At 34.6% G+C, this 13,360-nt stretch overlaps 1 protein-coding gene across 3 annotated transcripts in view; it reads left to right on the top strand.

Annotated features, from left to right (window-relative positions):
- LOC121377101 overlaps positions 1 to 12,736 on the top strand; it is a 17,544-nt gene extending 4,808 nt beyond the window's left edge. For 2 of the 3 annotated variants that reach the window (XM_041504977.1, XM_041504976.1), the window contains exons 3-8: positions 981 to 1,361; positions 2,540 to 2,806; positions 3,403 to 3,522; positions 8,738 to 8,765; positions 11,023 to 11,057; positions 12,629 to 12,736. In XM_041504977.1, the coding sequence (XP_041360911.1) occupies positions 981 to 1,361; positions 2,540 to 2,806; positions 3,403 to 3,522; positions 8,738 to 8,765; positions 11,023 to 11,057; positions 12,629 to 12,666 (869 nt within the window). In that variant the 3' untranslated portion in view covers positions 12,667 to 12,736. The remainder of the gene's footprint in view (positions 1 to 980; positions 1,362 to 2,539; positions 2,807 to 3,402; positions 3,523 to 8,737; positions 8,766 to 11,022; positions 11,058 to 12,628) is intronic. The other variant, XM_041504978.1, reaches the window with a different exon arrangement.
- The last annotated feature ends 624 nt before the right edge of the window (positions 12,737 to 13,360 follow it).

Raw genomic sequence — 13,360 nt, 5'->3', positions numbered from 1 at the left:
ATTCACAATGTAAACATCCATATCTAATTGTCCAAGCCCACTTTTGCCATCCAGTACGCTAGATTAGACTAATAGTTTTTCCTTCCTACCAAACAATGTCTGGAAACGAAGTCCCATTAGACACTGTACTCTAGATTATTACCCATATGGTTAAAATATATTGGTATATATCAAAGTGGCACGTCCCATAACAATGAAACTTAGTTTATAGTATATTTCAATAAGTATTAAAACGATTTAAATGTATTGAATCAAAATGTTCATTGATATTTTATTTATGTAATTAATTAATGATCGTCATAATTATTATCGATATCATCATCATCATCGTTCATGCTTATTATCATTGTTGTTGTTTACTACTACTACTACTACTACTACTACTACTACTACTGCAACACTACTACTACTACTACTACTACTACTACTGCAACAACAACAACAACTACTACTACTACTTCTACTACCACTACTACTTCTACTACCACTACTACTACTACTATTACTACTATTACTACTTCTACTACTACTACTACTACTACTACTACAACTACTACTACTACTACCATTACTACTACTACTACTACTACAACTACTACTACCACTACCACTATACTACTACTACTACTACTACTACTACTACCACCACTACCACTACTACTACTGCTACTGCTACTACTACTACCACTACTACTACTTATTTTTATTATTATTAGTAGTAGTAGTAATAGTAGTAGTAGTAGTTTTAGTAGTAGTAGTAGTAGTAGTAGTAGTAGTAGTAGTAGTTTTAGTAGTAGTAGTAGTAGTAGTAGTAGTAGTAGTAGTAGTAACAACAACATGATATGAACATTTATTGAGGCAACTATCAGTACAATAATAAGTTTGTTGAAGGCGAGACTTTTAACTCCGTGAAAATCTTCTTAAAAATATTCCACAAATGTTTAGTTTTTGCAAATCAAGTTCAATATTGTTACTTTCAGATAAGGTTGAATGCGCATGCCTGAGTATTTCTGGAGGTGGAGATGTACTGACAGTGACTGAGGGTAAACAGTATGATGGATTCAAATGCAGCACCGGAGACGCCAGCCCGGAACCGGAAATCAGACTAAAACTTAATGATACGTCTTCCGCCAATCTGTCTGTTCGTATGCTAAACACAACAGCGCGCAGAGAACGTCGACCGGCGTATTGTAGCCACGTATCAATATATGATGCATTCGCCTTAATTACAAACACGAATTTAGCCTATGTCCCAGACAGAGGCCATGATGGGAAGCATGTCTACTGCTCCGCCAGAAACAGTGAGATGGGAACCAACGAGGAGGAGGTGACCTCCAACAAAATACGTCTCATTGTTCAGTGTAATATATATATACTATCTAGATTAACCAAAAACAACAAATAAAGAAGTTAAACATTTGTTCATAAATAGAGGATACTTCATGTTTCTTGCCAAATATGATTTATATTTCATCGAGTGAAGTTTGCAATCATATCTCACGAGTCGCGCAAGCGCGATGAGTGTGATATGATTGCAAACTTCACGAGATGAGATATAAATCATATTTGACAAAAACAAACAAACATGAAATGTTTTATTTATTATATAACTTTAGGCAATTTACCTTTATTTTTAAAATGCCAGCAGCAAAATAGTTTTCTTACAGTGAGGATAATACTTTCTACAGTGACGATACTACATTTTAGAGTGAAATAGCGACATTTTCACTCTAAAATGTGTTATCATCACTGAGTGACTGATAACACTTTTATTTCACTGATATTTTAAGATATTTCACTAAATGTTATATAATAAACTATATTTATCATATATAGAGAGTAACTATTTAATGACGTCGGATACCTGCTTTATCATGTGAAGGCCTGAACAGGATAAAGCAGATATCCGACGTTATTAACTAATTATTATTTTTATCCTGCAGACCATAACAATTAAGGGGAAATGCTATTATTTATGTTATTTCAGCTACATTGTACGATGAGCGATTTTGTAATGTATGTGGCACTGTAGCTGTCATACAAAAGTGTGCACATCGTTTTTTCGGTTCATACTTGCATGAATCAAAAAATTATTGTGGTCAAATCTTATAATTAAATTTATATGCATACTTTAATAATACATAAATGAATTTATTTAGTTTAGCTTTAAATACGCCTGTAGTATTGTTTGTGTAAACTCCATTGATACTTATGACGGGTAAGAATGGAAACGTTCATTCACTATTTGAATCAGGTGTTTTTTTTAAATGACGTCATTTGGTAACACACGTCATTTGAGAAGCGACGCCATTTCCTCTAGCAGATGCTGATTGCCGTAAAGTGTATAAACGCAAATAAAATTTTAATTATAACCATATATTTACATTAATTATATTATTATGAGCCTTTGGCTGAATAAGACATCCAGTCCACTACCCGCATGTTCAGCCACGAAAAAGACTATTATCTGGACTGTAACACTACACAATGCTGACAACACAAAACATTGTAGTTGGTACTTTCGCTTTATATCTTCTAGTTGGTCCACTAGAAACAGAGATGACTTTCGACCCTGCAGAAGACACCTACACGGTAGATGAATCTGGATCACTGACTGTGAACTGTTCAGCAGACTGCAACCCGGCTTGTACCTATATCTGGACCTACCTGGACAGAGGTATCGCCACAGGAAGTCGTCTGTCCCTGATCCACATCACTGAGCAAGAGGCTGGCTATTACAAGTGTACGGCGAGAAATCCTGGGTCTGGGATCACTGCTGACAAATATTTTAAACTATACGTGGAATGTAAGTAACTTCAATGTAAACACGACGAAACATGATCTGGGTCTGGTAAGTCTGGCTCTGTCAAAATGTTGCACGTTTTATGTTGTCTGATGCCAGATCTGTAGTTCGCTGTGTGTTTTGTCACATGAATTTCAATGCGAATATTTTGCAACTGGTACCATCCCAACCAGATCCAGACTTAGTTTAATTATGTTTTAAACCTAAATACGGTTCTTTCACTTGCACAAGTCACCCAGACATCAAAAGCGAAAGTTTGATATTCCAAAACATACATAATTACACCGAAATTAAAGAGCATACGTTAGTGAACACACATATCATGCCATCTGATAAACATTACAAGTGTTTGACGACTCATATTTGATAAGTCATTATATCTACTATGTATTCTACAAAACGACAAGTACAACAAGAAACAACGTTCGACGGATGTTCACGATATAGCAATATATTTTGTCAAAAATAACGCACACAATAATGCATATAGCATGCACACACAGACAGTCCTGCACTCAAAGACACAGCTACATAGCATATTATATAGACCCAAATATAACTGCAAATTGTATGCACTGGTATCATTTTGATGTCTCCAGATTCCTTCTTCTCCATTGGACCTGCTGCTGGTGTGGGAGTTGCTGTCGGAGTTGTCGTTACGAGTATCGTCGCTGTTGTCATATGTTGTGTAGCAAGACGATTAACGAAGGTTCCCCAGCGTATGTACTTTAGCAGGGTTTTTTTAATATATATAAAAAACACGCATTGGGACCAATGAACAATTCCGTAACAAAAAAACTCACGTTTTTATAACCTCCCCCCCCCCCCCCCACCCCCCCCCCCCCCCCCCCCCCCCCCCCCCCTCCAGTAAAACATATTACTGTCATATTGAAAATAGTAGTTGATAGTGATGTCCTGTATTACAAGATGTAACAACTTTGAACTTGATGATTATTCAGTGCAATTAGCGCCACTATACATATCGGTTATTACATAGTGTCAAAAATATTAAGCAAACATGGAACGTTTCCACTAACCCGATTTCCGGTAATACTGATTGCAGTTGGAGAAAGTGGAAATAATATTTGCGCTACATCGAATACAATGGAAATAGTTGCACAGGCGGTAATTGATATGACAAGATAGTGTAAGATTGACCATCTTCAATTTGTGCGTTTCTAAACTTTAGCCTAAAACCTTCTTCTGTTAATGCATATCTATGAAGTAAAGCACTTTTTAGTTTTTCATAATTAACTGCATCTGAATTATCCACTCTCACATATACATCCCTTGCTTTACTTGCTTCCCAAATGAATAGTCCAATCTCTTTCTGGATGTTTCTGTACTTCCATAAGTCTCTCAAAACTGGGCAAATAAGCATCCATATCGTCATATGTAATTTTAATTTAATATTACTCACCCCAGGACTCATAGATGGATCACCCCTATTCATGTTACCTGGTTGCTGTTCGAAATCTAACTTAATTTTGTTCTCCATTTCCAGCTCTGCTAACTCTTTAGCAGCTTTTCTCACCATTTCAGCCAACTCTCAAACTGCTATTATTTCCTTTTGTCCCCCCCCCCCTCTCTTTCTCTCTCCATCTCCATCTCTCTCTCTCTCTCTCTCTCTCTCTCTCTCTCTCTCTCTCTCTCTCTCTCTCTCTCTCTCTCTCTCTCTCTCTCTCTAGCCTTTCCTTTTCTCTCCATTCATCATTTAGCTCTTGAACAAACCTTTGTAATTCTTCCTTCTCCAATCCTAAACTTTCTCCTGTTGTGATAAACCTTTCAATATCCATATTAAATCTAGACATGGCAACTATATACAAAATAAAACAAATATGCAAATGATTAGCCAACGTGAGAACAAAATGTCACAATAATGTACATACCTGGCATATTGATGTATCACTGAGAAATCTTAAATAAATATACAAAGCTACAGAATAAACCCAATACTTACTACATATTTACCACTGCTGCCCATGTTTGCAATATATACATCCCATCCGTCATATATCTGTAGTTTAATTAAGAAACATACGTGTTAAAGTGTAGTGCAAATACACGGATCCCACAAGACCCCGGCTACGAACAACTGGCAAAGAGAAATGATAAACACCCATTTAAATGTACTACACCCCTTGTTGTTAGAACATAAAATGAAGTTAGACCAAGTACAAACATTATTGTCACAAGTCAAATGTGGTATTTTGTAAGGTTCAGTATTTTATAAGTGTTTTATTGACCTACCCACAGTTCTCCCGTTTTACACCCCCCAACCCCCGTGAACTGTAATCACTCCGCTTCTCAAGCCGTTGTGAATTTCACCATCGAACTACCGAGTTCACCATAAATCTTCATCCACTAAAAACTCCACCATGCTGGTCCATCAAGAATCCACCCATTGACTCTACAACTCTCACATGACTAAGAACCTGTGATGTTACGTCATATGATATGTTTCTCTATCCATACGACGTACCTCGCCAGAAACATCACAACATCATAGATCCACCATTTCGTGTGAAGTACAAAAAAACCCACACCATAAACTGAAATATTTGTGCCACATACATCAACCATAATATATTTCACATACCACTTTATACACTGGTGTAGTTGGAATACCTTCCATAATACATTCCTTTCTTCTAAGTCCAACAATTCCTACCGCACACAATGCACAAAATACATAAACTTCAATCAACACTATTTTACTTTCAAAGTTAATATCTCAAACATAAACTATAATAAATGCCTGTACTCACACTCTTATACCAACTTAAATCCACTTCCAAAATATCAGTTTTAAATAAACATAATTTCGCAAAATGTTATGTCAAGAGTGACCAATACTTCCAAACAACCTCATACCCAAGCTTGCAATGCATACACACAGTATATGCTTATACTCTGCACTCATCCTCACTAGCCAAAGTACACCTCTGTTGTTACACAAAACTAATCGTGATCCATGCTATCCCTGTTTTTCTGTGCTACACTTTCCAATAATATACCAATAAAAGTGTACAATGATCATATAGGTCAATAAAATACTGAAACATTACAAAATACCACATTTGATTTGTAACAATAATGTTTCATTTTATTTTATGTTCCATTTTACGTTGTAACATATATTTTTGTCTGTATGTAAGAAATTATTGTGTTACCAAATCCAATTTGGGCTATTTACAAATGTGGACAATCAGAAACACATCGAATATAGAAGCACTGAAATTTCAAACCATAAAATATATTTAAGATGTAATACAAGTCGTTACAAAATGTTGTTAGTTGAAAATATCTTACAGTGCAACAAATTCAGGATAGTCCCTTTAAACAAACAAAACAAAACAAAACAAAAAACGACAAGCAACAACAACAAATAAACAAGATTAGAATTAACCCAGGGCTTCTAGATTATGGTAGCCCCACTCCCATGGCTAGCCCACTCCCATGGCTAGTGATATTTAATGGTGGGCTAGTAAATATAACTATTATTGCAATCCCCGACTGCTAGTGAAACAAAAATTGTCAAATATTGCAGTTAAGTCTATTTTGTAAATATGAATATACTGCCCCCACCCCAATCCCCCAATGTTAGTGGGGTTTGTTTTAGCTCTATCTCCCTCTTTAGGTGACATATGTGATTATTACTATTATTGAGTAAAATTGTATTAACTTAAAAGTAAAGTAGGGCTAGTGAATTTTTAATCTTGGGTAGTAAATGTTTAAAATCACTGATCCCATGACTAGTGGAATTTTAATCTTGGGTAGTAAATGTTTAAAATCACTGATCCCATGACTAGTGGATTTTTAATCGTGGCTAGTAAATTTTTAAAATCACTGATCCCATGACTAGTGGATTTTTAATCTTGGGTAGTAAATGTTTAAAATCACTGATCCCATGACTAGTGGATTTTTAATCTTGGGTAGTAAATGTTTAAAATCACTGATCCCATGACTAGTGGATTTTTAATCTTGGGTAGTAAATGTTTAAAATCACTGATCCCATGACTAGTGGATTTTTAATCGTGGCTAGTAAATTTTTAAAATCACTGATCCCATGACTAGTGGATTTTTAATCTTGGGTAGTAAATGTTTAAAATCACTGATCCCATGACTAGTGGATTTTTAATCTTGGGTAGTAAATGTTTAAAATCACTGATCCCATGACTAGTGGATTTTTAATCGTGGCTAGAAAATTTTAAAATCACTGATCCCATGACTAGTGGATTTTTAATCTTGGGTAGTAAATGTTTAAAATCACTGATCCCATGACTAGTGGATTTTTAATCTTGGGTAGTAAATGTTTAAAATCACTGATCCCATGACTAGTGGATTGTATAAAAATTCTAGAAGCCCTGGTTAACCTCAACAGAAAAAAAGGAAGAAGACATTAAAATGTTATTGTTTTAACCCCCCCCCCCCCCCCCCCCCCCCCCTCCAAATACAATGTGACATTATAGCTTGACTGGTATCAACAAGGCCATTAAAAGAGAATACTGTTCACTGTCATTATTTAGAAATATTCCTACTACCACTAATTCATTGATGAAGGCAGTGCTCATTTGTGTACTTCAACACACCTTTTGTACGCTACTGTTTTAAAATAATACATTTTGTGATTTGTTGCAAACATTTGGCGATGTTGTCGGTGTTTACAGTATTTATGACGATATGATTATTGCAGCAAGATACAATTTTCGTACGGGTAATGGCTCGAACCAATTAAAAATGTGAAATTCAATAAAATGAAAATATAATACCAGGACGCAAAAATATATTTGATCAAAAGTGATATTCCCAGTATGACAAACTGACGTCAAATGACTTGATACCTGATGTTCCAAAAATGGCGCAATTTAGGAGTGTACGGCGTCTCGTTCCAACTCGATTTCCTAGAAGCATGCATTCCACACATGTCCATGATTAAAGCTGCATTGTTCCCATGTACACCAATACTCCAAAACTTCAATACACAATATTATAAAATACAATTGGGAAAATCCAGCTAGAGGACCTGTCATTGAAGAACTGCATATCGTTTTAATTATTTACAAATTACTAGAAGACAATATGTGAACCACAATATCTATCACAACTTGGAACTATTGTGGATCGTGATCAATGAACTTGAACCCGGAAATGAACTGTATAATGGGACCGTAGTATAATGCTTACATAAATATGTCATATTAAAATTGAGATTATATGATAAAGAAAATAACACCCGGCTGTGTTAAGATCGATTTAATACAATTGTTATTCCTCATAGAAATAAAACTGAATGTACAGAAACACACACACACACTCTCTCTCTCTCTCTCTCTCTCTCTCTCTCTCTCTCTCTCTCTCTCTCTCTCTCTCTCTCTCTCTCTCTCTCTCTGTAATCTTCACGGCATTGCCCATTGCTGTGTTCAAATCAGAAAGAAATGTTTTATTTAACGACGCACTCAACACATTTTATTTACGGTTATATGGCGTCAGACATATCGTTAAGGACCACACAGATTTTGAGAGGAAACCGCTGTCGCCACTACATGGGCTACACTTCCGATTAGCAGCAAGGGATCTTTTATTTGCGTTTCCCACAGGCAGGATAACACAAACCATGGCCTTTGTTGAACCAGTTATGGATCACTGGTCGGTGCAAGTGGTTTACACCTACCCATTGAGCCTTGCTGAGCACTCATTCAGGGTTTGGAGTCGGTTATCTGGATTAAAAATGTCATGCCTCGACTGGGATCCGAACCCAGTACCTACCAGCCTGTAGACCGATGGCCTGCCACGACGCCACCGAGGCTGGTGTGTTCAAATCAAGTCAACCCAATAGTTTACTTCTGACCCTAAAACATTTAATGACATACACAGAAACGGAAATATGCATTAGAGTCTGGCGAAGCTGCTGTACGTTATTAATATTTGCAGGTTCAAAGTCGAAGAGAAGAGAGAATGCGTAAGTTAATTTACTACAATACTTTATTTAGTTAATACAAATAACAATTTAAAAGTTAGTTCTATTAACTTAAATGCAACGTAACCTTCTTATAATGTCAGTAAACCATATAGTAACCTTCTTATAATATGAATAAACCACGCCCACACACACACACACACACACACACATACACACACACACACACACAGACAAAAAACCCATATATATATATATATATATATATATATATATATATATATATATATTACACACACACACACACACCACACACACACACACACACACACACACACACACACACACACACACACACACCAAATAAATTGATAATGATGAATCCAAGAGCGTTTAGATGTATCATGTACGTTTCTAAATCTACGAGATATTGCTTACATAATTTGATGAGTACTGACTTTGAATTTGTGATATTTTCGGAATTAAACTCGGTATGAATAAAGTTGCTAATTTTATTTTTTGGTGGCACGACAGTAAAGATAATATGTCACAAGTTTGTGGTTACATTAAAAATAGTAAATAAAATTAAATTTAACATAGTACAAATATTAGAACAATCAGAAACACGTTTAATATACAGCCGCGAATATTTTATGCAAAAAAAAAAAAATGATATGTAATTACAATCGTTAAAAAGTCTGTGTTAGTCGATAACATCTTAAAGGGACATTCCCGAGTGTGCTGCATTGTAAGATGTTTCCGACTAATAAAATATTTCTACGATTAAACTTACATATTAAGTATATTTTCTTGTTTAGAATATCAGTGTCTGTATATTCAATGTGTTTCTGGTTGTCTTAATATTTGTAAGAAGCCCAAACTGGAATTTGTCTTCAAATAATTTCGTACGTACGAAAAAATTGTTTTTAGGAAATAAAATGAAAGTTAACCTATATTAGAACGATCAGAAACACGTTTAATATAAAGCCACTAATATTTTATGCAAAACATATATTTGATATGTACTTACAGTCGTGAAAAAGTATCTGTTAGTCCATAACATCTTAAAAATTGCAGCAAACTCAGGAATGTCCCTTTAAGAATTGCAGCAAACTCAGGAATGTCCCTTTAATTCCCAGATCATGTGTCACGGATACTTCATAATTGTATATCTACTACTGGTACAATATTGCCAAACTATGGACAATGAAATGGCTACATAAATATGTTTTAAAATCTCAAAATGTCCAAAGGTGACACGGTGTCAACCTTCCGATTTTTCAAGTAGATGTCCTAAACATGCATAATCAGCCAACAATAAATTTACGACCGGGTTAGTGGTTGGTTATCGGACTAGTATAATTATATATCGACATAATTAAATGGCTTCAACAATAGGAGTGAAAAGGGATATGTGTTTAGCTATTTCATGGCAAAATAGTACGCTCTTGACCGTTAAGATGTTGACAAAATTTAACAAGAACGCACATTTTGATCCAGTTTATTGTTGATTAGTATATTTAATTGCCAGTCCCTCTTCGAATCATAAATTTATGATGTTCGTTGAATAACTCATATTAGTTTACTGTATCGATTATGCCCGTTACAGTTTTACCTGATCAGTTGCAAAATACAATATAAATGTATTTGAGCCTGATAAACCAGGTATTCCAATCTTGACGTCTGTATTAATTGATTAATTGCTACAAAATACTGAATTAAATCAGTTTTGGGGTATTTTGATTTAGATTCAGTCTCATGGCCCTGAATAAAATGGCAGTTCATGTTGTTAAATCAAGCATTTGTTCATAATTCCAGGTACCTTTGTGATAAAACTATTTGAGTTTCTAATTAATATTTAATTGTCAAAGTGATGTTTATCGCAGTCATAAACATTATAACATATCAATAAAGTTTATCTTCTGGTTTAAGCCAATAACGATACTGCCTAACAATCTCCGACTTTCTGTGTTTCGTCCTTTAATATTTAAAGCCTATAATTATATTGTCTTAGCTACTGTCAATTCCTTTAATATAATGACAAGTGAATTTTAACTTCTTTATCTCCTTACGTATTCATATGTATGCTTACTTTTAAATTCTATTAATTTTTGTATTTCTTTGAGAAATCCCATAATTCAACTTCTTTACTGTACTCCTCAGTTAAAAGTCCCAGGAGAAGATGTATAGGCTGTGTTATTTATATATTGATTTGGTATTATAGTTAGATATTATATTTATATTATATATATTTATTAGTTATTATATATTTTCTAATATATCGTTTTTGTTCTCTTAGACATCAGAACACAGCAAATGATGACACTGGAAATCGTGAGTATAGAAATCACTCCGCAGCATTTTTTTTACTTATTTGTTTTTACCGCAGTGCATTTAGAATTTCATTAACGCTCACTTCATGAATTGTTCATTCCATTTTACTATTAATAAATGACCTTCATACCTGCTGTTCTGCAAGTTTTGCTGTACACATCCAGGAACATGGTCGTGACATAGTTATTATGTTATGGTCATGGTTATTTCTGCAGCTATTGTATTGTGGTTAAAGTATGGCTACGTAGATGTCTTTCATATTTGATATGAGAGGTGTTTTGTTTTAACCAAGCAAGTCTTTAAACAGAAAACCCTGTCATGAACGCAAACTGATGTTTCTACAATAAAAACCTATCAATTTATGGTTTTTACACTGTTATGCGTCTTTCTCACATGATACATTCAGCTGCATACCACTAAGGAAAGGTCACGATTAACGTTGGCTATTTTACCACCACCAATAAAGGACATTGATATCAAATACTTGCTAATTCACACACGTAGCCTTCAGAGAAAATATGCTACATGTTGTTATTTGCAGCAAAGGATCTTTTATATGCATTTTCCAAAAAAAGCAGGCGAAAACATGTCTCAAACTTTGGTATACAAGTTGTAGGACACTGCCAAATGCAGTCTTATAATGTTTTCCTCAACTGGTATTTTAATTCGTAATTGACTTTCGTATGTCCGTGTAGATCAATGAATGAACATTTATTAATACTCCAACAAAAATAATGCATCAGTTTTAGGTGTCAAGCCAACATCAATAAAATAATAATGAAATTAAAACACACCGCTAAGAGTCCTGCAAACGCGTGCAGATGTAGCTGAACTTATAACTTATTGATTGATTGGAAAACATATTTTTATATGCATATAATATATATATATATATATATATATTTCAAATCAATTATTATTATTATTATTATTAGTCTACATCGTTTGCTGATAGTAATGACAATCATATTAGACCAATCTCACAGCCACCCTGTAACCTTCTTTGAGCCGTTTAATATGCATCTGTAGGCTGGAAGTCATTCATGTTATCGGCTAAATAATATAAAAAACGTAAAGTTTGCTTTGTTTAACAAAACCACTGGAGCACATAGATTAATTAATCATCGGCTATTGGATGTCAAACATTTGGTAATTCTGACTCGTAGTCATCAGAGGAAACCCACTACATTTTTTTTTCTAATACTGCAAGGGATCTATTATATGCACTTCCCCACAGACCAGAAAACACATACCACGGTTTTTGTCCAGTTATAGTGCACTGGTTGGAACGATAAAAAAACAATCAGCTGAATGGATCTACCGAGGTAGTTCGATCCTGCGACGCAAGCACCTCAAGCGAGCACTAAACTTCCGCTATAAGCATTTCATTTTTACCCACCCCAACCTCGCTACACGCTGGTTGGACATATCTCAATAATGGACTCTCAGTAGAAATATTAATCAGTCATTACTTCTTCTTGCTTGTATTTTTCCCTCACATATCATGTATTCCCTTTTCATTTAGTCGTTTTGATTCCATTTTATCCACGTATATATTTTATTTATTTCAGAAGATGGTGAAGCTGATTATGAAGATCTACGAACCTAACCAAATGTTCAACATAAGCAACTGCTAACAAACAATATATTCAGTCACACTTTGAAACTAGGGTTAATGCTAACATTAAATATATATTATGAATACAAATTTTATTATGTGAACCTCTGTCGAGCATAATACATGATTTTTGTTCCTAATATATCATATTGATGATACCGAAAGACACGAGGATAATAATTTTTATCATATAATCTCCAGCTTTAAGCAACGTGTTTTTGTAAAATGATTAGGCAACTTTAATTCCAGGCAGCCATTACCAAATATTGAATAACGTCCTTTTGGATAACCTTACATAAAAATAATCTAGGGCTTAACGCTTTTTCTTTCTTTCTGAACGCCGGACAGCGTTCAGTGTAAGGTTGCTTCTAAAATGCTTTTGTTTGATGACTATGAAGTGTCACTGTACTGCATTTGATTAAACAGCACATGCTAACTAATATATATCATATAATGTCTTACGTTTTCAGTGCAATCAAAGTATATGATATTTTTCCGATCACATACTTTAAGAATTTGATAATTTTGCAAATTAGATTTGACATTTAAGCAAACGCACTAGGGTGACACTCCATAATTGACGTATGCATTCATAGTCATCAAATAGAAACATATCAAATAGAAACATTTCATTAGCAAATTGACATTGGAACTGTTCAGCGTTCAGAAGAGAGAGAGAGAGAGA

Source organism: Gigantopelta aegis, chromosome 7, assembly GCF_016097555.1.
Source record: "Gigantopelta aegis isolate Gae_Host chromosome 7, Gae_host_genome, whole genome shotgun sequence".
NCBI classification, from domain to species: Eukaryota; Metazoa; Mollusca; class Gastropoda; order Neomphalida; family Peltospiridae; genus Gigantopelta; species Gigantopelta aegis.
This window is presented reverse-complemented; position numbering and strand designations above follow the sequence as displayed.